Source organism: Columba livia, chromosome 1, assembly GCF_036013475.1.
Source record: "Columba livia isolate bColLiv1 breed racing homer chromosome 1, bColLiv1.pat.W.v2, whole genome shotgun sequence".
Lineage (NCBI taxonomy): Eukaryota > Metazoa > Chordata > Aves > Columbiformes > Columbidae > Columba > Columba livia.
The window spans coordinates 10,775,957-10,798,808 of record NC_088602.1 but is presented as its reverse complement, the minus strand read 5'-3'; the positions used below and the strand labels follow the sequence as shown (position 1 = coordinate 10,798,808).

Genomic DNA, 22,852 nt, shown 5'->3' with positions numbered 1-22,852 from the left:
ACTTTATCTATTCATTCTATACACATCTGCTTCAGGACTTGTCATACGCCATACAAACACCTAGGCATCTTTGTTTTATAAACTGTGCAGTAGATGTTTAATTAGAAGAAACCAATTTGTATTCACCTGTGGAAATGTAGACAGCTATAATTACATAGAACCTATTATATCAAAGGAGTTTGCACACTATGGAGGACACAAACTGGTCAGCTGAGAGCACTCAGGGAACTGAGAGAACATTAAAAAAATTATATCTTTCTCACAGTCCTTTCTGATGCAATTATCTTTGTTTCTGTGCAAACAAGGCAACCTTTTAACAGATACACAAATCTATCAAAAAAAAAAAAAAATCAAACGTATCTAAGACATTCAGCAATAAAATATTCAGTTTCCCGTCTTTTTATGTGGCCAAGTATTTTTTTGAGGTGACTTAACCAACATTCCCCAAACAAATTAAAAGTTCACCAGAGGCCGAGCACCCACCGCCGCCACAGCCCAGCAACAGCTCCAGCCACAGGCTGAGGTTCTCGCCGGCTCCTGGTGACCCCAGGCCGCAGAGCACAGCACAGCACAGCCGCTCAGGTGTGTTTCCACAGCCCGTGCCAGCCAAGCCGCGACCGGGCCCCCTCAGCACCGCCCGGGCCCCCTCAGCACCGCCCGGGCCCAGTCCCCGGACGAGGCTGTGAGGAAGCCGGCCCAGCGCGACCAGACCCTAGGAACAGAGAGCACCACTACAGCCAACAACAATCTGCCTTCTTCTGCTGAAGCTGCAGGGCTCTCCGGGAGTATTTCACCCCGGCACCAGCCCCTCTGTGGGCGGGGAAGTCACAGAGCCACCCGGCGACAGCGAACCCGCTGCCGCCAACTCGCCTCACTGCGCATGCGCACACCACCCGCTCGCTGCGCACGCCCTCCGCGCATGCGCCGCGCGTCACCCGGCCACCCCGCGCCTTCCTCCAGCATCCTCCGGCATCCCCCGTTTCGGCCGCGGCTCCGGCGGCGCCTGCGCAGTCACGGGTGCCAGCTCTCCCCTTCCCCCGAAGCTTCGTGAAGATTCCGGAAGGCTCCGGCCGGCTCTTTCCGCTGAGGGACGCTGAGGGAGCCGCCCCGTCCTCTGCCGCTGCCCGGCTTCCGGCTGCCGCCTCCCGCCCCGCCGGGCTCCCGTTCTGCCAAGTGGCGGGGTAGGAAGTGCCGCCGGCCGCTCCGTCGCCATGTCGCTGCTGTGCTACAACCGGGGCTGCGCCCAGCGCTTCGACCCCGAAACCAACACGGAGGGTGAGAGCGGAGGGGAAGGAGGAAGAGGGGTGCGGGGTGCCCCCCTCTTTGCCACCCCCTTCCCGGGGCGGGGTGAGGGACGGTCTCTCGGTGGCGTTATGATGGGTCTGCAGGGAGGGTCTTCGGGTTCCCCGCTACCCCCTCTGTGCTCCCCCGTTGCCGCGGCGCGGAGCTGTCACAGGCCCCCGGGCGGGGAAGGCCCTGGCCGGGGCAAGGGGGTCCCTCCCGCCGTGGCCTGTCTGTCACCGCAAGGTGCTGGTACCGCCTCGGTTTTGGGGCGGTCAGACGGCGCTGCCGGTGTCTGCGTTCCGGGCCGCTGGACAGCGAAACCCGGACGGTGTCCCGGTGATGCGGGGCTGGCGGGGGGCCCAGCTCTGCCCTTCTTTTATAGTTATAAAACTGCTCACAGCTGTATGAGGGAAAACAGGCGATAAGAAGCCGTTCTGTACATTACTGTAGCGTGTTCTAAAGGTAGAAGCTGGAGGCCTCCAGCAGCAGACGGCCTCTGAGGGTGTTGAATACATGACAGGTATCAAATGCAATGTGGACTTGCAGCAGGTAATTACACGTATCTACTTTGCTACGCCAAGTGCCATGAGCTCCTGCTGTGCTTTCCCTGTGCATACTGGGGATCCAGTACCTGGTGAAACATCTTAAAAATGCTGTCATTTCATGTTTCATAATTCCACAGAAGCTGCAAGAGAGTGATTTGAGCTGTTAGCAGGCTCGCTCTCAATGTAACTCTGTTGGCTGAATTTCTAGAATAGCCTCTGCGTTAGCTTAATTTCTCCTGACCCACAAGATTAGTTGAAGGCTAACGTGTTCTAGCTTGTGACTGTTTTCTGATTAAGAACCATGGCATAAAGTGTGTTTATTTTTCTGAGCTAAGTATTTCCAAAGAGGGGCAGCATTTTGAGTAAGACTCACTAACGTTAGTAACAGAAAAAGTAGATGTAGTGATTGAATGCTTCCATTTAGTGATCTCTTCCACCACCACCCCCACACCCCTTTACCACAAAAGATAAAGCAGATAGGGGTGTTTGTATTAAAAGTTCTCATTGGGGCTTCATAACCTGTATGTGCAAAATAACAGTTCTTTACCATGTGTTCAAGTGTTCGTGGTCAAAGTTTTAGTAGATGCAATTTGGTTGTCATAGCCCTATGCTAGTAGTGTGGTGCTTGGATTGGGAAAAACAACTTATTGAGATGAAGTTTGTTTTGGTAAATAGCTGGAACACTTACTAGAATTATTGTGCCCTAGACTAAGCAGTTCTAAAAGTAAATGTAGTTATTCATAAACCACTTCAGAAAACAAAGTTTGATAAGGCATCTAAATCCATATTTAGCTGTGTATGGCTGTCCGGTTCTAATGTTTTTGTTTCAGAACTGTGTTTGGATTTACTTGTAAAATATTGTGAGGATTAAGGCTAGTACATGTGTTAAACAAACACCAAAATACTTAACCCTTTAATAAGTTTTGCATTGACATAATCTAATATTTAAGCTTAGGATCAATATATTAATAGGAAATTTTCTTAAATGGAAATAGATAGAAAATAAGGCCTGCTGACCTCAAAGCAATTTTGGATTTTTCAGGTTTTTTGTCTGCATTCAACCTGCAGTGTAGATATTCCTATAGCAATGATTGATGGAAGATGCTATTAATCTCTCCTCTTTAGAATCAGGCGGCTGAAAATTTCTGTAGAAACTAATTGTTTCTGAACTATGAGTGGCAGCTGATTGACATGAAGAACTGTGTTCCTGTTAAAGAGAGGCAGAAAAAACAGCCTGAGGGCAAGCATTAAAGTATGTCTACACAGTTATGACTGAGTGCACAATTATGAATTAATCCATGGCGTGCCTGGCAAGGTACACGTTTCATGTGCATTTTACATGTGTTAACTATTAGTTAATCCATAATGTTGAAGACTTGTACAGCATCAGACATGGAAGGCAGAACTTACCTTCAGAAATGGTAGTAGATTTTTAGATTCTTTTTAAGCTGTGAATGGCCAGATGAACATTTCTAATCCAAGGCCTGGTCAAATTTTGCTGCTAAAACACTGGTATATGCACACTTTTGTTTAGATTTGAGAGCAGTGCTGCTTAATGACAATTGTAAAGGTGGTGTGCACAAACAGGCAGAACGTGTATATGTTACATCTATTTGTCTCAATTTCTTCACTGTACTGCAGTGCTTTTTGGTTTAGGCTATAATTTGGATCTTTCTTAATACAGTTTAATTTGTTCCATTGCCATAACAGAGGCAGGTACTCTTTTGTGCTTGTTTATACCCTTTTCCTTCAGATCAAAGTTAGTTATGTTGCACCTGTAGGACAAACATGATCACAGATCTGATGAAAAAAATATTTTGTGTCTTTCTGGGGTGGAGTAAGCGAGAGATGGAGTTGCAAGAAATTGTAGGCTAAACTTTTTAAGTCTGTGTGGCCAAAGTCAACTTTCTTTAATCTTACTTAGTCCAAACAGTTAAAACTTTTCCTATAAAGTGCACTCTCTGATCCTCTGTCTTTACCGTGGCTTTCTGTTTCTCAGGCTAAGCCTTTCTTTTCTCTGTGAACTATTTATAAGCTGTTGTCATACCATGTTTTCAGTGGAATTAGCTTCCTAGCTTCAGCACTACTTGAAGGCATCAACTTACCCGAGGTTCTGAATGAAGTTTATGAAGTTTAATGACCTTCCATTGCTTTGAAGCTGCAGGCATTGCTTGTAGAACATGGGAGTGTTTCCACAGGATGGCAGATGGCTTGGCAAGTTTTATATAGACAGGTGTCTCATTTCATCCTCAAGAATTCAACAGGATTCCATTGTAAATATCTCAAAGTTCGTTTGACCTGTACCATTTTTTACTCTGACATTCAACAAGAAGATGTAATAAAGTTATGTAATGAATAAGCAAGGATGTAGCAATAAGGTGGCAGCAGACAGCAGTGTGTGCATTGTGAGAATGGGGTTGGTTTGAATGTGAAATCAGCCTAAAAACAACCTGAAAATTTGTGGTATATGCATTTCCAATAATGATCTGAGGGTGAGAGAAAATGTTTTGTTTTGAAAAGCCTTGAGTTTGTCCTGGTTAGGGAAAGGTGTTAAAATCAGTGGAGAGTTGACTTGATCTTTTTTTTTTTTGCAGTGAAAAATGTAGAATAGCAACCAAAGACTGGAACTTGAGCCCTAACAAATCAGAAATAGGTGTGCTCAGGTGGCTGTTGATGCGTGCTAAATTCCTGGTTTTACCCACCTAGTCTGAGGTGGGATATTTTTATGGATGTAAACTGTAATCAGATAAGAGTTGTTGAGCTTTGTATGAGTGAAAATGAGTGATGTGTCCTCTGGTAGGCAGATTGGCCAGACTGCTTAGCAGGTGGTTCTCACTGCCTCTTTTTGAGCTACTGCAGAACTCCGTGTCTCAGCATTTTCTGCTGTGGAACATCCATGGCCCTCATAAGACAGCAGAGGCTGGGTGTCATTTGCTCCATTGTGTACCTCCTGCAGAGAGGGCTTCAGGAAGCAAGGAAAAAGGATTGGGCTTGGCCAGATGGACAAATAGACTCTTGTCAGTGTCTGGCTTGTGAGCTGTCCCTAAGCTAATTGATCGTAAGGTGGTTTTGGTCTCTAAAAAGTTTGCACTAATACCACCTCTCATTAAAACCTATATGCTCATGAAGCATTAGAAATATTAATTTAGGTCTTCTGATTCAGAAATAACCTTTGCTGCAAACAGAGCTTAGTTTTGCTACCACGATGTTTATGATGACATACTTTTATACTTCTGGAAAAGAATAACCTCTATTTTAAATTTTATTTGATTTAGCTTTATACAAAACAAACCCTTTTTTTTTCTTTTTTTTTTTTTTTTTCTGTGAAACTTACATTTACAAAAGCATTAGCTTTTCATCCTGAAGCTGAAGGAATTGGTAGAAGTTCATGGATATATATATATGGATATGTATGTATAATAAGTCAAGCTGAAGGACTAAAGTCCCAAAATATGTGCCTTGTGAGCTAAGGTGGAAACTGTTGTCAAAGCAACATGTCTGTCAAACTGTATGAATGCCTTAGACTTAGAGGCACCAAATATAAAGTAAATGCTACTAAGCAAGATTTCTTAAAAATCTACATACTTCTAAAAAAATTAAAACAAAGTCATTTGTCCTTGAGCCCATTTAATATCTGTAGGCAGATTACCAATAAAGTTATTTATCACTTTTCTTTTTTGCTTCTTATTATGTGAATTGTGATATTTTCACTCTTTTGTTTTATGGAAGCTTATTAGAAAAATTGTTACTGTTTGTGTCACTTTTAATTTTAGCTGTTTCTAACAACAAAAATTTTGCTTTAGAGGCTAAGAGATACTTAGTGTTTCTCATCACTTTTAGAGTCAGGTCATTAAAATATTATCGCTGCAGTATTTGACAGGGAGAAATTATATACTCAGAGCAATTATATTACACTTGAAAAAAATACATCTGTTAAATAAAAAAGGAACAGCTATTTAATGAAAAAGTGTAGTCTTGATAAACATCTGTGAAGATAATTAATGCAGCTCATGTTTCAGTGTAGTGTTTGTACAGAACCTATTAATTAATAGCATTGACATATCTAAATTGTGTATGTGGAAGACTGGCCTTTGAGTTCAGGTCCTTAAATGACCTGGGGTACCACAAACAGTGAAAAAAGAACAAGCTAATTATCATGAGTAAAATAATGAACTCAAGATTTATATTAAGATAATTTTTTGACCAGAGTGCTTCTAGATAGAAAGCCTTGATTAGCTGCAAATAGATGTATTTGCTGCTGTAAACCAGTATTTTATGTCTGTCAGGTGGCCATAGGGTCATGTTTTTACTTCTTCTGAATTACCATTAAGGATTAATTATTGATGAAGGCAAGGGATGGTCCATAGAAAATTTACTTGCTCCACATGGAGCAGAAGTTTGCCTTAGATGTCTGCTTTCCGATTTGTGGTGTATAATATAGAAGAAACATCTGTATTATTTAGGCTTAATGTATACACTCAGAAAGCTTATTCTGTGGAGTCTGTGTTTTCCTTCATAATTGTGTGCACTTCGGGAAGTGGGACAGCTCGTGGGATACATGAATTGCAAGTGTGAAATTTTTGCTGGGTTTGTGATCAATTGAATAAGGATTCTTAGTATGCCTGAATATTAATAATACTCATTTTCTTCTAGATTCATGCACATATCATCCAGGTGTGCCAGTCTTTCATGATGCTCTCAAAGTAAGTATGCAATTATCTTTTTAAGTCTTACTTCTTTTTCCATACATGTAAAAGAATATGCTCATTTTCCTTTTTCATTCCAAATCTTTCAGTGATGTAGAAACTGATGTTCAGCCTGTTTAAGCAACCCCATGAAATTAGAAAAGCACATTTAGTCAAAACTGCAGAAGAAATTAAAAACTGTACTCATGTGGTCTAAATGCTATGCAAGTCTGTATGACACATTTCCTATTCATTGGCTTCAGGTGTCCCAGCAGCTTAATTAAGTCCTCTGAATAGGTCTTCGGAGGCATTGAGAAGTGTCATAGTCTTTAATTAGCCTGCTTGGAATTTAAACCAGCTGCTTGAGATCTTATGTGGCTTGTAAACTAATGTGCATGTGACATTTACCTGATGTAAAAAATAATAGTGTTCTGTTGATCTGACAAACGGGTATATTGGTGAAGTTAGGGCTGGTTCCCATGCCTCTGATGCAGCTCTCCAGGATTCTTGGGCTACATCTTTAGTGGTGAATTAAATACACCTGTGACTCGTCTCCAGTACTTAGGCCAACTGCATAGCCCATATTTGTGATATTAAACTGTTTTCCTACTTCAGGATCTACTGGATGCTTCTGGACTGCCTACAGGGAATTATCTGAGACACAACTGACAAAAGAGCACTGGAAATCATTTTAACAATAGTGTATAGCCAGAAATCTGTTGTCCAGAAATGGAACCTGACATTGTTTACTGTATTCATACAGATGTAGCCTAAGTGGCCTTTCTTAGGCCACCAAACTGCAGTTTAACTGAGCTTTGAGGCAAGAATTTTTTTTGGTATTAAGGAACTGCTGCTGCTGGCAGTGCATCTCATCCCTGTTCCATAATGTGCTGTCTTTCGAGCTCATGGAAGTTTGCGCGTATGTGTCGTGTAGTGTGTTTTCTGTGGGCTGTGGCTCATAGTGCAGTAAGTGACGCTGAAGTCAGCCAGAGCATGCTGCTAGCAAATAGGGAGGGCTGATCTTAGATCAAATACAATACAGTTACTTAGGCCAAGAGTCTTAAGTAGGAGTAGTTACATTTATGCAGTCCTAAAATTACATTTAGGCCTTGGGAGGCAACTGTGAGGCTGATGTGGCCCCTGGTGAAAATGAGTTTGACACTGCTGACTTAGACTATGACAATTTGTTTTGTACAAAATTATAGTACATAAAACTTCTACCTAATTATAAAGACATAAATTATACAGTTACCTCAAAATATTTACTCCCTCTTTTTCTTGTATATGCACCACTTTTAAAACAAGTATTCCTTTCCCTCCTCTCCTTATCTTAATCTCTTGGCTTAATTACAAATCTATCATTTTGTACGGGCATTTTTCTTCTTGCTATGAATTCTAGATAATGTAAGCAGACAGAGTGAACCTTTTGTCTCCTTGCCTGTGGAAACAGTTTATATTTTGAAAATATTTCAGAACCACGTACCTAAAACCCATTGTGCTACAATGCTTAAGCTGTCAAAGCAGTGGTATATTTATTATTTAACTTGTTGCATTTAATAAGGTTCTTCGAGTTGTAATATACATTATCCACAGAGGCAAGGTAATTTCTCTCTAAAATATGATTTCTGGTTCTGCCCTTGGTTGATATAGTTAGATGGCTATACAAGGCAGATCTCCAGCATTGTGGTAGGAAATAAGCAGTTTTAGACTTGACTAGAGCTCAAGGAAAGAAAAAATCCTCATCCTTTTAGGAAGGGGGCCTGTACATTATGCCACAGGTGAGCCTAGTCTCAGGTATAGTATTTGTTTTGTTTATGTGTTGCTTTATGACATAACATAACATTTCGGTTTTCTGTCATACAGAATTGGCGCATAACTTGTCATGGAAATATTGCCTCACATTTACTGAACTGTCGACTAAGGCAGTATGAGTGAACTAGAAGTGGCAGCGATAACAGGTTTCTCTGTCTTGGCTTTTAAAAATGCAGTTGATGACAGTATTGTCCAAAGAAAGGAAAAAAATAATCTCTAATCCTGATATATTGCATCTTGTAAAGGAATATAATTAGTCTTTTGCTTTTCATAAGCTGTTGCCAAGTTAAGGCACTCACACTTGTTTTGTTTTTATTCTGAAATGTTTATAGGGTTGGTCATGTTGTAAGAGAAGAACAACAGACTTTTCTGACTTCTTAAGCATTGCGGTATGTACTCATCATTATTTACGATTTTTATAGTTGTCAAATGATAGTCATAAACATTAAATTGTACATATGCTTACATGTTTGAAATTTGTGTGCTTTTGTTAAAACTGTCTGAAATCTTGCGTGCGCTACTTTTCTTGATATAACTTTGGTGTCGAGTCTCATTTTCAAGCTTTAATGGTTATAATTAGTTCTCTCGAAATCTATTTAGACGCTTGTTAACAATGAAAGAAGGTCAATACTTTTTGTTACTTTGCTTGATTATGGAAAGGATGGTGTATATCTTTAACATACTTCCAAATTAAGAGATTTTCAGTTTCAGTTGTAGGATTTCCTTTGCAGCCAGTGTTTAGTGTAGGCTAAAGGAGAAGATGGGGCTGAAGAAATAAATCTTATAAAAGTTGCAGATTTTGCTAATTTTTAATTGTGCGCACAGACTACAGTACATATATATAAACATATGCTTTTCATAATAGGGCTGTACAAAGGGTTTCCATAACAGTGAGAAACCTCCTGAGCCTGTTAAACCGGAAGTCAAAACTACCTCTGAACGAAAGGAGCTCGCTGAACTGAAACCCAAATTTCAGGAACACATAATTCAGGCACCAAAACCATTGGAAACAATTAAAAGGCCAAGGTACAGTATACAGAATTAAATTTTGCCAGATTTGTGGTCAGTTGGCCAAGTTAAAGCTCATTTGGTTATTCAGTGTTAAACATCTCGTATAGTGTAAAAACTCGCAGATTAATTTTAAGAGCTTGTGTTTGGCAGCAGGGATGGTGTTACCTTAAGCTTCAAAATGAGATAAAAGACCTCTGCTTAGGAGAAGGTAATATTGGATCTCTCAGCATTTAGCTTCCCAAGAAACAAAAACTGTCTAAAGCCTGTAGCTTAGAATGCAGTTGTGTTTAGTATTTTAAACAGTCATAAAAGTAATTTTAGGGAGCTTTTATATAGATTCCTTTATCTGTCTCTTTATTTAGGGTTCATATTTAGGGTTTTCTGTTGAAGTCCAAGACTGCCTTCTAAATTTCTAGTCTCTTTTTCCCATAAGCAGTAAGAATTGGCATTTACAAATCTGATTTGTTTGTTTGTTGTTGTAAGGGAGGTTGGAAAGGAAGAGCCTTATAGCAAGATTAAAAGTTACTACTTTGTTGCCTTTTTAAAATTATTTTTCATGAAGCTGACATGATTACATGGTCATTTTTTTAGCCCAGACGAGCCAATGATAAACTTACAGCTGAAAGTGTCGGCTTCCTTGAAGCAAGCACTAGATAAACTGAAACTGTCATCAGAAAATGAAGAGAAAAAAGGTAAGGATATAGGCAGGTTAAGCAGAAATATGATGCTAATTGTCACACAAATAACTTAAATGTTGTTTTGTTTGTTGTTGTTTCTGAAGTAATTATGTCATATGATTTTCTCCTTGTTCTTAATAGTCTGGGAAATAACTTCCAGTCTAGGGAATGATAATCAAAGTTCAAATCTGAGGAGTGTGGAGACTTGGGTGTTAGAAGCAGTATGTTCCTATTCAAATTATTTGAATTATTTGAATTATTTTGTAAGATATCTGGGTAGAGGGATGGGAACATGATGGGAACATCCATTTCTGGATGACTGAAAGAGTTTCCCAAGAAATTAACTCTACTCCTATGTCTTTGCAAACACAGTGTCATATAAAGTCTTAAACTGGTGATCTTCCTCTGAAGACTAGTTGGTTCTCCCTTGTCTGTTTTTCCTCTTTTTTTTTCGTCTCACAGTTTATTTGAAATTTGGTTTCAGAACTACATGGCTTCTTAAGAAGCACTTTTAATTTCATTTGCAGCTATTTGTTCTTGTGCCAAAGCTGTCATTTACTTCTTTCGACCTGGTATCCACATTCTTTCCTTGTGTATGTTGATAGAAAACAACTGGAGCCTTTCACAGTCTTAGTTTTACAAAACCCAAGAAGTGATTGTTCTCTTCCTCTATGATTGGAATAATCCTCTTCATCATTTTTTTTGCCCCACTTAAAACAGTGTAAAGGTATGGAACTTAGAATCTGATGCATGGGTAATACAGCTTTTGGGATGCTTACATAATTTGTTTCATTGTACTTTTCTGGCAGACTTAAGTGCCAGGCAGAATATTGGTAGCTTGAGACTTTGTTGTTTGTTTTTTTTTTTCCTAATCTACTCCTTAGCTCATTTTACTTCTTAATAAAAGCAGAATGTTTAGTACATTTTACAGTTCAGTTGCAATTTTCTGTAATATGCTTCTGTTTCCAGAGGAAGACAGCGATGAAATCAAGATTGGGACTGCCTGTAAAAATGCAGGCTGTTCTAAAGTAAGTGATCCAGTTTCATTCTTAAACCCAGCTGCTAAACTATTGTGTGCAGTTCTGTTTTCCTTTCTTGGGTGCATTTTGTTTGCTACAATTTGATTTGGAAATGGCACAAAGTCCATCAGGCTTAGTGAGTGAACATTTGATAACATACTTTAGTGTGGACAAATGTGGGTTGTTTTGTACTGGGGATGCAATAAGTTTAAGATTACTTTTTCTTAAGTGTGTCCTGAACTTCTAATTTGTATGTCTGCCAAACTCATGATACTGACATATTTCAACATAAAATGTTAAATAAAATGTTGGTGAGAGGTGGGTTACTAATAACACTTGAATTGCTCTTGATAATCCGTGTATAGATCAGAAGCATCTGCAGATCTTATCAATTAATGGTTCGTGCTAGAAGAATCCACAAATAAAATGTTTAAACACTTCTGGCACCAAAATTAGTCTTTATATTACATAGTCAAACTGAAAGCTTTTTATACTGACACCCTTGTGCTATACAAAACGAGCCAGTGGAATTTAAATAGGTATTTCACATCTGTCAGATTTTGAATTTTCTCCTGAAACTCCAGTGGCAGAAGAATTTATAGCAGTCTTTTGTATGTTTTTAGGAAGAGCTGATGTGATATTCAGTGGCAGAGTTGTATATTGTTTAATTTACTTCCTTTTGAGAATCCATGTGGTTTATGAATTATAAAATTAATTTATTTTCCAGTTAACAACTTGTTTTTTCTGAATATTCAGAGTATTCTTAAAGATATCTTGGGGATCTGAAGTGACCTTTATGAGGATAGGTCATCACATCATTGACATACTCCATTGAATGTTAGTAGGAGTGCCAGTGAAATTTTGTGAATGAAGGTCGAATGGCTATTTTGAAAAGCTAGGGTAAGCCATTAGGTTCAGATTATTTACTCAAAAGCTTTGTTTCTGTTGTAGGTTGTGTTTTGTTTTGTTTTACCTTTTTCCTTTGGTCCACATCCTGTAACAGCAATACACTTTAAATGCTTTGTTTTACTAGACGTACGAAGGACCACACAGCACAGAAGAAGTATGTATATACCATTCTGGTGTACCTATATTCCATGAAGGGTTAGTATTCCGTTAACTTTAGTTTTTTAATTATTCTGTTATGTGTTCCTGATTTCTTGTAGATGTCGCCTTGCTTTCATTCTGTATTTCTTCTTCAGTCAAAAATGGCAATACTTGAAAGGGGGTGTACTAAATTAACATTATATCGCACAAAATAAAGATCTTAAGTACGCATAGTAACTAGTGTCCTAAATATAGTTTGTTAATTGCTTTGTGAACTTTCAAGGATGAAGTATTGGAGCTGCTGTAAAAGAAAAACATCTGACTTCAATACATTTTTAGCTCAAGAGGGCTGCACAACAGGAACACACGTATGGACTAAAAAGGATGCGGTAAGTAGCATTAATGTTGCATTCTGTACCTGGCCATTCTGAATTTTGAGCACTGAAAAGTAGTTGGTAGCTTGATTGAGTTATTAGTGTAGTTGAGCTGTTACGGATTACTGCCTCTAAATAATATGGAAGATACGCACAGCAAGACAATGTGAAATGGAATTTAAAGTACTCTCTGATAGGAGTATACTTGTAACAAAGTACAACCTTTAGTTTTCATGATAAATATAATACCTCTGTTTTATAGTAAAAGTGCTTTTGACAAATTCAGGAAAAAAGCAGTGTTTTCTGCTTTGTTACTTGAGAAAATCTATGGTATTCCATATAGAATATGTTTGCTATATATTCCTGTAAAGTAAGGTTATTAGAAATCTTTCCTTTTCCAAAGACAGTAAAGAGAGCAACTGTACATGTTCTGTGGTAAAATAACTGTGCTTCAGGCTCATTCAGAACATTTGAGTTGTTTAGGTCAGCATGGCATGGCAAATGAGGTTCCATGGGTGGGGACAGAACGGCCTCTTTCTGTCTAATTTGGCTTATTTTTATTTGTCTGTCTGTTTTTCCGATCTGAATCTAATGCACTGTTTTGGTTTAGCCACCATTATAACACATACACACAGAGCATCTGTTTAGTTTGTGAGTATTTCTTTGCAATATTGTGAACAAACCGCAGAATTACAGGGTGAAAAATATTCCCATTCAAGGCTTAAAAGATTCTTAGAGAATATTATAGTGCATAATAATGCAACTGAACACTTACTTTAAAAACTTTAGCTGGTCACATACTAGATGCATGTGAAGACAAAATTGTTGTTACAAACTGCTGAGGCAAAATTGGTTTGATACTGTGAACATCAATAACATTTAACAGAAGAAAATAAAGATATATTCTAAAAAGTGTACTTCTATCACATCATTCTATAACAAATACTTCACAAGTCCTTCCTTCAAGTCATGGAATTGCTGGTTGCTTTGAAGATTGTTTAAGAAGTATTTTCAAATACAGAACAGAAAGATTAAGAAGAAAAGCTGGAGTTATGAGCCTAAAGCAGGAGGATATTCTTGTAAAGAATTTACCCAGATGTTTAGAAACTATGTGTATATTAAACGTGTGTATACTAAGATAATGGGCTTCTAGCTACCAGGGTTTTTTTGGCTTTACCTCTTTGTTGGTCTTTTCTTGTTTTTCACCATTTATTTTTCCTGCATCAAAGAAAAAAGGGTAATATTCAATATTTTTTTGCAGTAATATGGACGTTTCTTGGAGACATGGCTTTCTGTGTTCACTTGCTTTCTACCTGCTCGATAACTGTAGTCTTGAAAAGGAAGTTAATCCAACACATAACTTTTATTGTTATTTTTTGGCATTTGGGTTTTTTTGGTTTTCTGTCTCCATGTCCAGGTTTCTTACTGTAGTCTCTGTCATAAGCATTGATTTTTTTTTTATTTTTTTTTTATTTTTAATTTGTTTTTTCACCTCTAATGTTTGTTGGGAACCAGTAGCTGAAATATTAGTAAAAAAAAGATGTAAATGAAGTCTTGCAATCTCCTGCAAACATGAAATATAGACCCTTATTAGCAATGCTTATTGGCTATTAAAATAGTCCTGAGCTTTTATCCTGATTAATCTTGTAAAAATACTCCTCAATGCAATTTACCATCTTTTTTTCTGTACCTTTTTCCTTACAACAGGGTAAGAAGGTGGTTCCATGCAGACATGATTGGCACCAAACTGGAGGAGAAGTGACTATTTCTGTATATGCTAAAAACTCTGTTCCTGAGCTCAGCTACGTAGAAGCAAATAGCACTATGGTGAGTATCTATCTTAAGATGTATTTTTATATATATATATTTTTTTTATTTTTTTTTTTTAATTCTTCCAGCAGCTTGAAGTTAGGAAAATCTGGCTTCTACTTTATTTACAAGGCAGATGTAACATAAGAATCTTTCCTGAGTAGCGACTCTTTCTTGGCATTTGTGTTTGTTCAACTATGTAGATCTCTTTTGGTTTTTTTTTCCCCTCCTTCTGTTTGGACATCTGTAATGTTTTGGGTTTGGTTTTGTTCTTTTCTTTTTTAGCTACAACATAATATGTTAAAAATATCTTCAATTTGACTTTGGCAATTAAAACCTGATTGTGGTAGATTTACTTGGTGATATGCGTAAATAATTATAGATTGATGATTTAATTATATTTGGCTTAATGTAATTTAATATTGTTCTTCATGGTACGCAGTTTCACAGCTACTAATATTAAACAAGTGTTAGAATGCTTCTCTGACTTCTCAGTCGCACATTCGGAGAAAATGATACAGCTTCCAGGATGGAAACCACTGTTGACTATGATACTGTATCAGAATTTATTAGAATAGATTTTCACTTCTATGTCTGAGGGATAATTTGATCACTTTGTTCATTGTAAGATCTGAGTCCTAAATGTGATATATTTTGCTTAAACATACCTCAGCTATCAAAAGTTTTATTAGCCTGACAAAATTCTCTCTTGTTCTTCCTGTTAAGTTAAATATCCATATTGTATTTGAAGGAGAAAAGGAATTTCATCGCAGTGTGAAATTATGGGGAGTAAGTATAAGAATAATTTTTCTATCTTAAAAAAAATATATATAAAATCAAACCTTAGCTGCTTCTCTTTCAAAACATTTTTCTTTGTTTCTCTGCTTATTGAAATTCAGTTGCATGCCATTCAATAATTACATTTAAATCTGAATCTAATGCCCCAAGTGATCAGTATGACCTCACAGTTGACACTGCTTTGAGCAGGTGGTGACCTCCTAAGGTCCTTTCTGATCCCAACACCATGACGGTGTTGCAGGAAACCCTTGATACTATGTAGTCGCATGCTCATGTATGTGTTAGACCGATGTATATGTTATATATGCATAGGCATATGTTCATAGCGTGGAAATGGGATAGGGCTGACTTTTCTAGGTAACAGTCAGAACTCCATCTGCCTAAACATCTACTCAATTTTAGTGATAAGTTGCTCTTCCTAGCTTAACTCCCAAGTACCTAGCAGTCTGTTTCTTAAACTGAAGTGTGAAATATGTTTTCTCTTCTAGGTAATTGATGTAAAGAGGAGTTATGTGAACATGACGGCTACAAAGATTGAGCTCACTATGAGAAAAGCGGAGCCCCTATTATGGGCAAGTCTTGAATTACCCGTGTCCAACACAGAACAAAAAAAAGAGAGTTCAGATCAATAATGATTCCAAGAGACGAGTTATTTCCCATTATGAAGTGGTGACTTGCTACTGTAATCAAATATTTAACTTTTATATAGATTATTTTTTTTAAATTCTAGATCATATGTTCCATTCTACAAAGAAATTGGATGCACAGTAAATGGGGGTGTAAACCTGAAGGGTGATAGCTATTTCTGCTCTTGCTTCCATAAGTATTTTTATTCTAGTTGGAGTGTCTCCATGGAGATTGAGAGTAAAGGAACTATTGCCCTTTGCTTACAGCCTTACCTACTGTGCACTGACTGTCCAAATAGATTAATTCCCAGTCCACTGTGGGTGTTAATTTTTCAAGTGTTGGTTTTAGACTGGACCTATGGGACAGCACATGTTGAATTCAGCACTGTTCATTGTGAAGCATACAGTAATACAGGTACAAAAATGGTGAGTTTATGAAGCGATTAACATGCAATTCTGCATCTAGAATTAAAAAGTACATAAACAAATATGAAAGAACACTTGTGGAACACCTTTTGACTGTGAAGGGATGGAATAAACAGTATTTTGCTAAGGATTTCAGTACTTGCTGACTCTTTTGCTGCCTTTAATGTATAACAGCAGGAGATCAGATTAAAATAAAACCAAAGTTGGCAAGACGGCTTTTTTTTTTTTTAACTCCTGTACTGTTGGTATTTGGATTGTTATATATACGAGTGAGAAGTGGACAGTGAAATGGCTGAGTAATTTAGCAGCTCAGTGGTGGATAATATACAAATAGCAGAGTATTGTAAAATTACCAAGGTGCTGTAGATATTTGACAGTGTTTAGAATGTATATTCTGTGCTATTCTACAACATTCAGAATTATTAATCTCTTTTCAAAGTAGGTGCATATGTGCAGTAGAAGACAGTACACACTGTAGATGTCTCAGGAAAATTATTTCCGTGCATTGCTCTTGTTTGTGAGGATGGTAATCCAAGAATTAAGATTTGTCCTGTGGATAAAATTTAGGAGAAACAAACGACAAGCTTTAAAATGTCTGTCTCAAATCATAATTGTACCTTTGAATTGAACTACTTTTAAAAATATTATTTCTTTTGAACAGCATAAGCAAAACGCTGCAGTTAGAAATCAAGACCTTGTTTTTGTTTTCAGTTCTCTATCAGTAAAGATTTGTGGCTGAAAACAGGATAGTTTTAAAGATGAGACTTACCCAAGCAGTAACTGGTGCAGTAATGTTGTTTTCTTTTTCTGCTTGACATAGTTCCTTAATTTTGGGTTGCAGCTGGAAGAAAAATGATGTTTTCATGTATAAGTCAGGTAAAATGTACACCATTATTTATTGTGCCAAAACTTACATAAGGAAACAAGCAGTCCTATGGACTGTTGAAATGTGTGAACGCTCATCTGCTTCCCTTGGCAGACCTGGAATAATACCAGGAGAAACACAGAGCGAAGTAAAGGCTTTAAATGTGGGTTTCTAAGAGTTTTACTGTTTTCCAACAGGTATAATTTGACTTGAGCTCAGAGTTCTGTCCCTAGCAGTACTTGAAATCCTACTTCATGCTTAAAGTAGTAGGAAATACATTACCAAAGACACCATCCCTAAACACCAAGAAAATAACTACAGTGCTGTGAATACGACATTTTTTTTGGTGCTTCTTTTCCTGTTTCTTTATTGACTTGGAGGGAGTATGGTTGCTTATTCCTTGGGCTGCTATTAAATGTTCCAGCTCTAAGTTCTGCCTTAGAGATTCTATTTACTGCTAAAAAAAACAAGAAATTGAAGATGGCAAGTACGATGAAGTGATAGGGTACAAGCTTGCAAAAAACCACATGCCTGCAATTGGTCCTCTAAAAATCATACACGCGTTCCCTGGTCTGTTCTGAAGCAAAAAGTGGAGCTCTTGCCAGTATAATACTGAGAGCAATCACTTCAGTGAATGAAAATCTCGGTCTCGCAGTACCTGGTCAGTGCCATCTGTGGTTCTGTGTGCGGAACTCTGAGCTTGGACAGCAAAATGAGCCATGTTTAAAAGCCAGGATAAACTTCTTATTTAACAAGCAAGTTCAGACGTGCTTATCCATATGGATATATAAAAACCCTGGATATCTCATGTTTTCCACTTTTTTTTAATATATTTTCAGTTTATCTACATCCCCCTGCAGTAGGTTTACATCATGTAAAATCTATTTTAAAGAACTATGAGGGCAGTGGAATTTCTTGGGAAAATTTGTGTTTTTAAGCAAGTTATCTGCTACCTTAGAATACTAAATGCTAAATGGAGAAAAATGTGGATGAATGGACGTTCTGCTGTTACTGGTGGAGGCTTTGGGACCCCGTAGCTGTTTTTTTAGAGTATGTTCTGCTGGCAGCTGGGTCGGTGTCATCGTAAGTGAAAGAAACCTCCTGCAAACATAGTCCTCAGCTTTGCTTTTGCTCTTTATTCATTCTTCCTACTCTTTTACTGTTGTTCATACCTTCAGCAGAAAATTATAGATACCTCAGGAGTTCCATAATGACTTTGCCCATCTATGACAATAAAACCAAGTTTAAAATTCACCTGTTTAAAAAAGTAAGCAAACAGAGAAACCCAAGCTTTGATAGGCAAGAAGCTATGGGTTTTACAAATAACAGCCTAGTTCTCCATAGCCTGTGATGTTTTTCAAAACAAAACTATAAACTTTCAAATTGCATAGACTACCATGAGTCTCTTGTTTAATTGCATTAATTTGTAGCAGCCTTTTATAACCAGATTTCTGCATCTGTGATCAGCCTGCAAAAGCTTTATATCTCTGACTGAATCTGGGTGTTTTGATCGGTTGCTTAGATCAGTCTTCAACACGCTGGTGTTTGATCCTGATTATTTGATGAAATGACATCTTGACGTGGGTAGTGGTAGCTGACACTCAGTGGAATATTGGTGTGGCTGGACCTTTTATTAGTAAATGTGAAGGGAAGGTGAAACCATCTGTAATATACCAGACCAATGACAATACTTGCTCAAAAGCAACATCTGAGAAGCAAGCTAAGTGATTTTTTGATCCTACAGGCTTTCACCAGTCTAATAATAGTGAAACTGAATTGCAAACAGGTATGTACTCGAATACTTGCAGTTAAACTTAACCTTTTTTTAATGTTCTCAGAAGTTGTGCTGTATTTAACAAGTTGATTAACTTGCTACAGTCTAGCTATGTTTTTATAATTATTGATACTTTAGAAGCCATAGTGTGTTTCAGTATGGGTTTACATGTTTCACATGTTGACAGCATGTTACATGTCTCAGAACTGACTGGCCGGGTGCATCTAAAACTTTTCCCTTACAATCCCATTTTAATATGAAATATTGTATGAGTATACAAATTTGTGACAGAAATTTTTATCTTCTCCCTCATGTATAAGCTCGTGTTCCTGCCTGGCATTATACATCATCTGTAACAACATTGGGAGGAGCTGGAATTTAATGTTAATACACTGTTAAGCACTGGGCTGTTCAGCTACCCCGACTCTTAACGTTTTTCATGGCACTGATGTAACTTGAGAAAAAAAATCTTCCATTGGATGATGTTCTGTAACATGTACATTATCAAGTCACCATTTCAGTAGTTTAGGGACTAGTTTTAATAGGAATTTTGCCTTGGAAAAAAATAAAAACGTAACAATGCATCCTTTGCTTGCATTCTTTAAACATGGCATGAGTACTGTTTAAATACTGTACCTGTTAATCATTGGACTTTCCCAATTGCCACTATTTTTTTTTAATCTCCATTCAGGAATGAGATACTTTTTCAGGTAATGAGTTACGTGTCTGGAACACTGTATTAAGATGGTATTAATTTTCCCATTATGAGAGTCTTGAATTAAAGTTGGGGAGATGTCTTTTTGCATGGTTATTTGATTCTGCACATTCATAAAACTTACATATGCAGGAATTAATCTCATGACTTCATGCTCTAGGTTTTTTTTCTTCTAAATGTATTCAATAAAATTCTTATTACATGCTGGTTGCATTTTGGGTTTTTTTTTGAATTCTCCAGCTCTGCTGCTTTTTGTTCTACTTTGTTGATTTCCTGGAAAAAGGAAGAAGATACCCATCAAAACCTCTCTTCCTGCGATGATGAGAAAAAGTATTCACTTCTTGTGTTTCCTCAAAATTTGGGTAGATGTTTTAACAGAAAAACAGGATACTGTCACAGACGCTACGAACTAACGCGCAGTTACTGTGCCAAATAATTGTTAGTTACGCTAACTCAGTTTCTTTGCTTTTGCAAACTGAAGGGGAGATGGGGTGCCAGCAGGATGGGCAGGCAAAGGGTCCGGTCCTTGAGACGTCTCTGTGGGCAGCACAGATGTCAACCCCTGTTCATAAAGTCAACGTTTTCCTGTTCGACTTGGAATATTCTGCTTTGCTGACACAATGTTGGCATGAACAGGGTTGAAGAGCTTCTGCACGTGACCACTGTCAACTACGTGTTTGTAGTCAGTCCTGTGAGCCTGAAAGGACAGAGGCTGCAGGAGCGGGTACCTGTCATCTGGCGGGATGCAAAATGCATAATTTGGGGTTGTTTTTCTTTCTTTAGCTGAATTGGTCAACCTATATGATGACTGATTCTGGCTGCCCAAGAAGCACGCAGGTATTTTTGCAGCCAGCGCACTTCCATGTGAAAAGGAAGCATCTTCTTGAATAAAATACGTTTGTTACGAACTGGAAACAAGTATTTGAAAAATTAGTTTCTGGTTTAATACTAATCAAAGCTGCATTGCAACAGAAGCCATTGAGAACTAGCTGGAGGCTGTTACCTTACAACCATTTATGAAATATTTTTAGTACAAAATGTGTTTCAAATTGATGATAAATAGTGATACTGCAATATTATTGCTGAATTCAGTGCTTAGGAAAAAATTAACCTAATGTGTTTCTAGCTTAATATGCACGCTAAACCTAATTTGTTCTTCCTCTGTTGAAAATTAGACTGATGTGTAAGAGGCAGAGTTGATAGTGTGCGCTTTTAGACCCCAAGGGACCTAATTTGTTTTGTTTTAAGGGAACGCTTTGTGGTCAGGTTATATTGTTGTATATACATAAACATTAACCCAAACTTTACATGTTCTGCTTTCATTTGTGAAAGCAGTTAACATTTGGAGTGTCCATTCGGGAACAAACCTACAACAAAAGTGTTCAGTTCAGAATTATTCTTTATTTGTAGATTAGCAAATCGGAAGCCTGTTAGCACTTGCGTTACAAAATTTTTACTTCAATGGATTTATAAATTAAATGGGATGGTTTTACTTTCCAAGAGCAGCTAACAGCTGTAAAGGAGGTAAGGCAGAAAAATGGAGGATATTAAAATGTAGTTGAAAAAAAAAATATATATACATATATATATTTAAGAGAAAGGTTTCCACATTTATAGAAAAAAAGGAAATAGTTCATAGAAAACATGCTAGGGCTGAAGGGTAATACAGAGCAACAACAATGCGAATGAGCCAAAGCACTGAATCTTTTCAAATCAGTGTTTAATTTTTTCCTGTATCTATAAAAATTCACCTTTATTGCTATGTTTATGTGAGCAAAGTGGCGTTGTCCAGTTTTTCCTCTTTTGCTGTTCTTACTCTCTTCAATTATATTTTATTTTAGAATGCAGACATTAAGTTTATTGCATTTGTTATTGAACCGTTATATTGATCCACGCTGCCTGAAGACTGCAGTGTGCTTGGGACTTGCACAATGAAAAGTGAACAGAGATTTCAGTGTGTTTGAAGTGGCCGTACCAAAATGTTGACCACAAAATTCTTAAGCTGAAGTGTGTGTCATTATAATCAGTTTTTGCATTTCACCATTTCTTTATACAATGCAGATATGTCTTAATTAAACATAACTATTCAAGATCGTATATTAGAATCTGCAGTGTTGTACATCCTCATTTTCCCTCCATACATCGTAGGTATTCTTCATTGAAATTGTAAATACATTTGTCCGCAGAACGACCACTGGCCATGAGAGAGCTGACAGATTTTGCCAGAGCTTCTCCATATTGCAATAATTCTGTTTTAGTACAAAACCCAGTATAATGCTGCCAGAGAGGCAAGTGCTGATTCCTGCAGTTACACTCGGAACCCTGTATAAATATCGAGTCCTTAGGTAGGTTATCATTTATCAGACTGCAGGTGACAAGTGTGATTGATATTTGTGAAAACAAAGTCCAGTCAGTCTGAATTATGTGAATGAGGATGGTTTGAAGATGTAAAAAGAAAAGCTAGGTCCATTTCATCCATTTCTCACATTTACCAAGACTAGATACTATGTATGTAAAGACTATATATGTATAAGTAGCTGTCCTTAATGATTGTTCTTTCAAAACCTGGAGTCTCCCCTGAGCAGTCCCTGAGTGCCCATCTCTGCTGACAGCTCAATTAGCTTTTTCCAGGTCTGTAGCTTCTCAGCACTTGCCAAGCTTGTTTTGAACATCTCTTCACCTGCCTGCAGCTTTGGTTTACCATTGTTTCTCCTTTTATAGCTGTATAGTATAACCATATTTCATATATATATATATATATATATATATATATATTAGTAGCAAGCAGTTTTTCTGTGCAAAACAATGTGTTTATGATTCTAGCATCATATTGTGGATGAACACAAGCCTCCAAGCTGAGGCACAGGATGTGATATAGAGGACCATGAGCAGAGGACGATTAGAGAAGGGGCACAGAATGATACTGGAAACCCCAGGAAGATAAACAGCTCAGTAGTAGTTAAATCATTGTAGGCTTATGAGCCTACAAAGATGGTTCTGGGGGTCAATAAAAAAGAACTCGGAATATGTAAGAAGCTGCGTGTAATGCAAGGCTGAGTTTCAGAGCGATGGAAAAAGCAAGGTGCAAGGTCTGCTGGGATACATGGGAGCCCCATCGAGTGGGGAAGAAGAACACATTAAGGTCGACTCCTCATTATGAAGGGCTGGAGGTCACTGACAACTGGCTGCAGCTTTCCAACCCAACAAGGGGGCGAGGGGGTAGGCTCTAGGAAGGGTGTATTTAATCATTTAAACTGTTTTGTTATTAAAAGGTTTGCCTGTAATAGAATTCCTTATTTTTATTTTTTTTATTGTCTTTATCATAGATTCATAGAAGAGTTTGGGTTGGAAGGGACCTCCAAAGCTCATCCAGTGCCACCCCTGC

The 22,852-nt window shown here is 37.9% G+C and overlaps 1 protein-coding gene across 1 annotated transcript; it reads left to right on the top strand.

Moving 5' to 3' along the window:
- Window positions 1-1,018: 1,018 nt before the first annotated feature.
- CHORDC1 (cysteine and histidine rich domain containing 1) lies at window positions 1,019-19,669 on the top strand. Its single transcript, XM_065036285.1, has 11 exons — window positions 1,019-1,275; window positions 6,483-6,532; window positions 8,659-8,715; window positions 9,192-9,352; window positions 9,929-10,029; window positions 10,984-11,042; window positions 12,067-12,137; window positions 12,364-12,469; window positions 14,162-14,281; window positions 14,990-15,052; window positions 15,550-19,669. The coding sequence occupies exons 1-11, from the start codon at window positions 1,212-1,214 to the stop codon at window positions 15,691-15,693; spliced, it is 996 nt and encodes a 331-aa protein (XP_064892357.1). The 5' UTR covers window positions 1,019-1,211; the 3' UTR covers window positions 15,694-19,669.
- The last annotated feature ends 3,183 nt before the right edge of the window (window positions 19,670-22,852 follow it).

Bases quoted from the DNA above. Each gene is read 5' to 3' on its own strand.
- CHORDC1 (XM_065036285.1), top strand. From the start codon at position 1,212: ATGTCGCTGCTGTGCTACAACCGGGGCTGCGCCCAGCGCTTCGACCCC. The intron at 8,716-9,191 runs GTATGTACTCAT...TTTTCATAATAG, and splicing joins CTGACTTCTTAAGCATTGCG to GGCTGTACAAAGGGTTTCCA. The intron at 15,053-15,549 runs GTAAGTATAAGA...TTTCTCTTCTAG, and splicing joins GCAGTGTGAAATTATGGGGA to GTAATTGATGTAAAGAGGAG.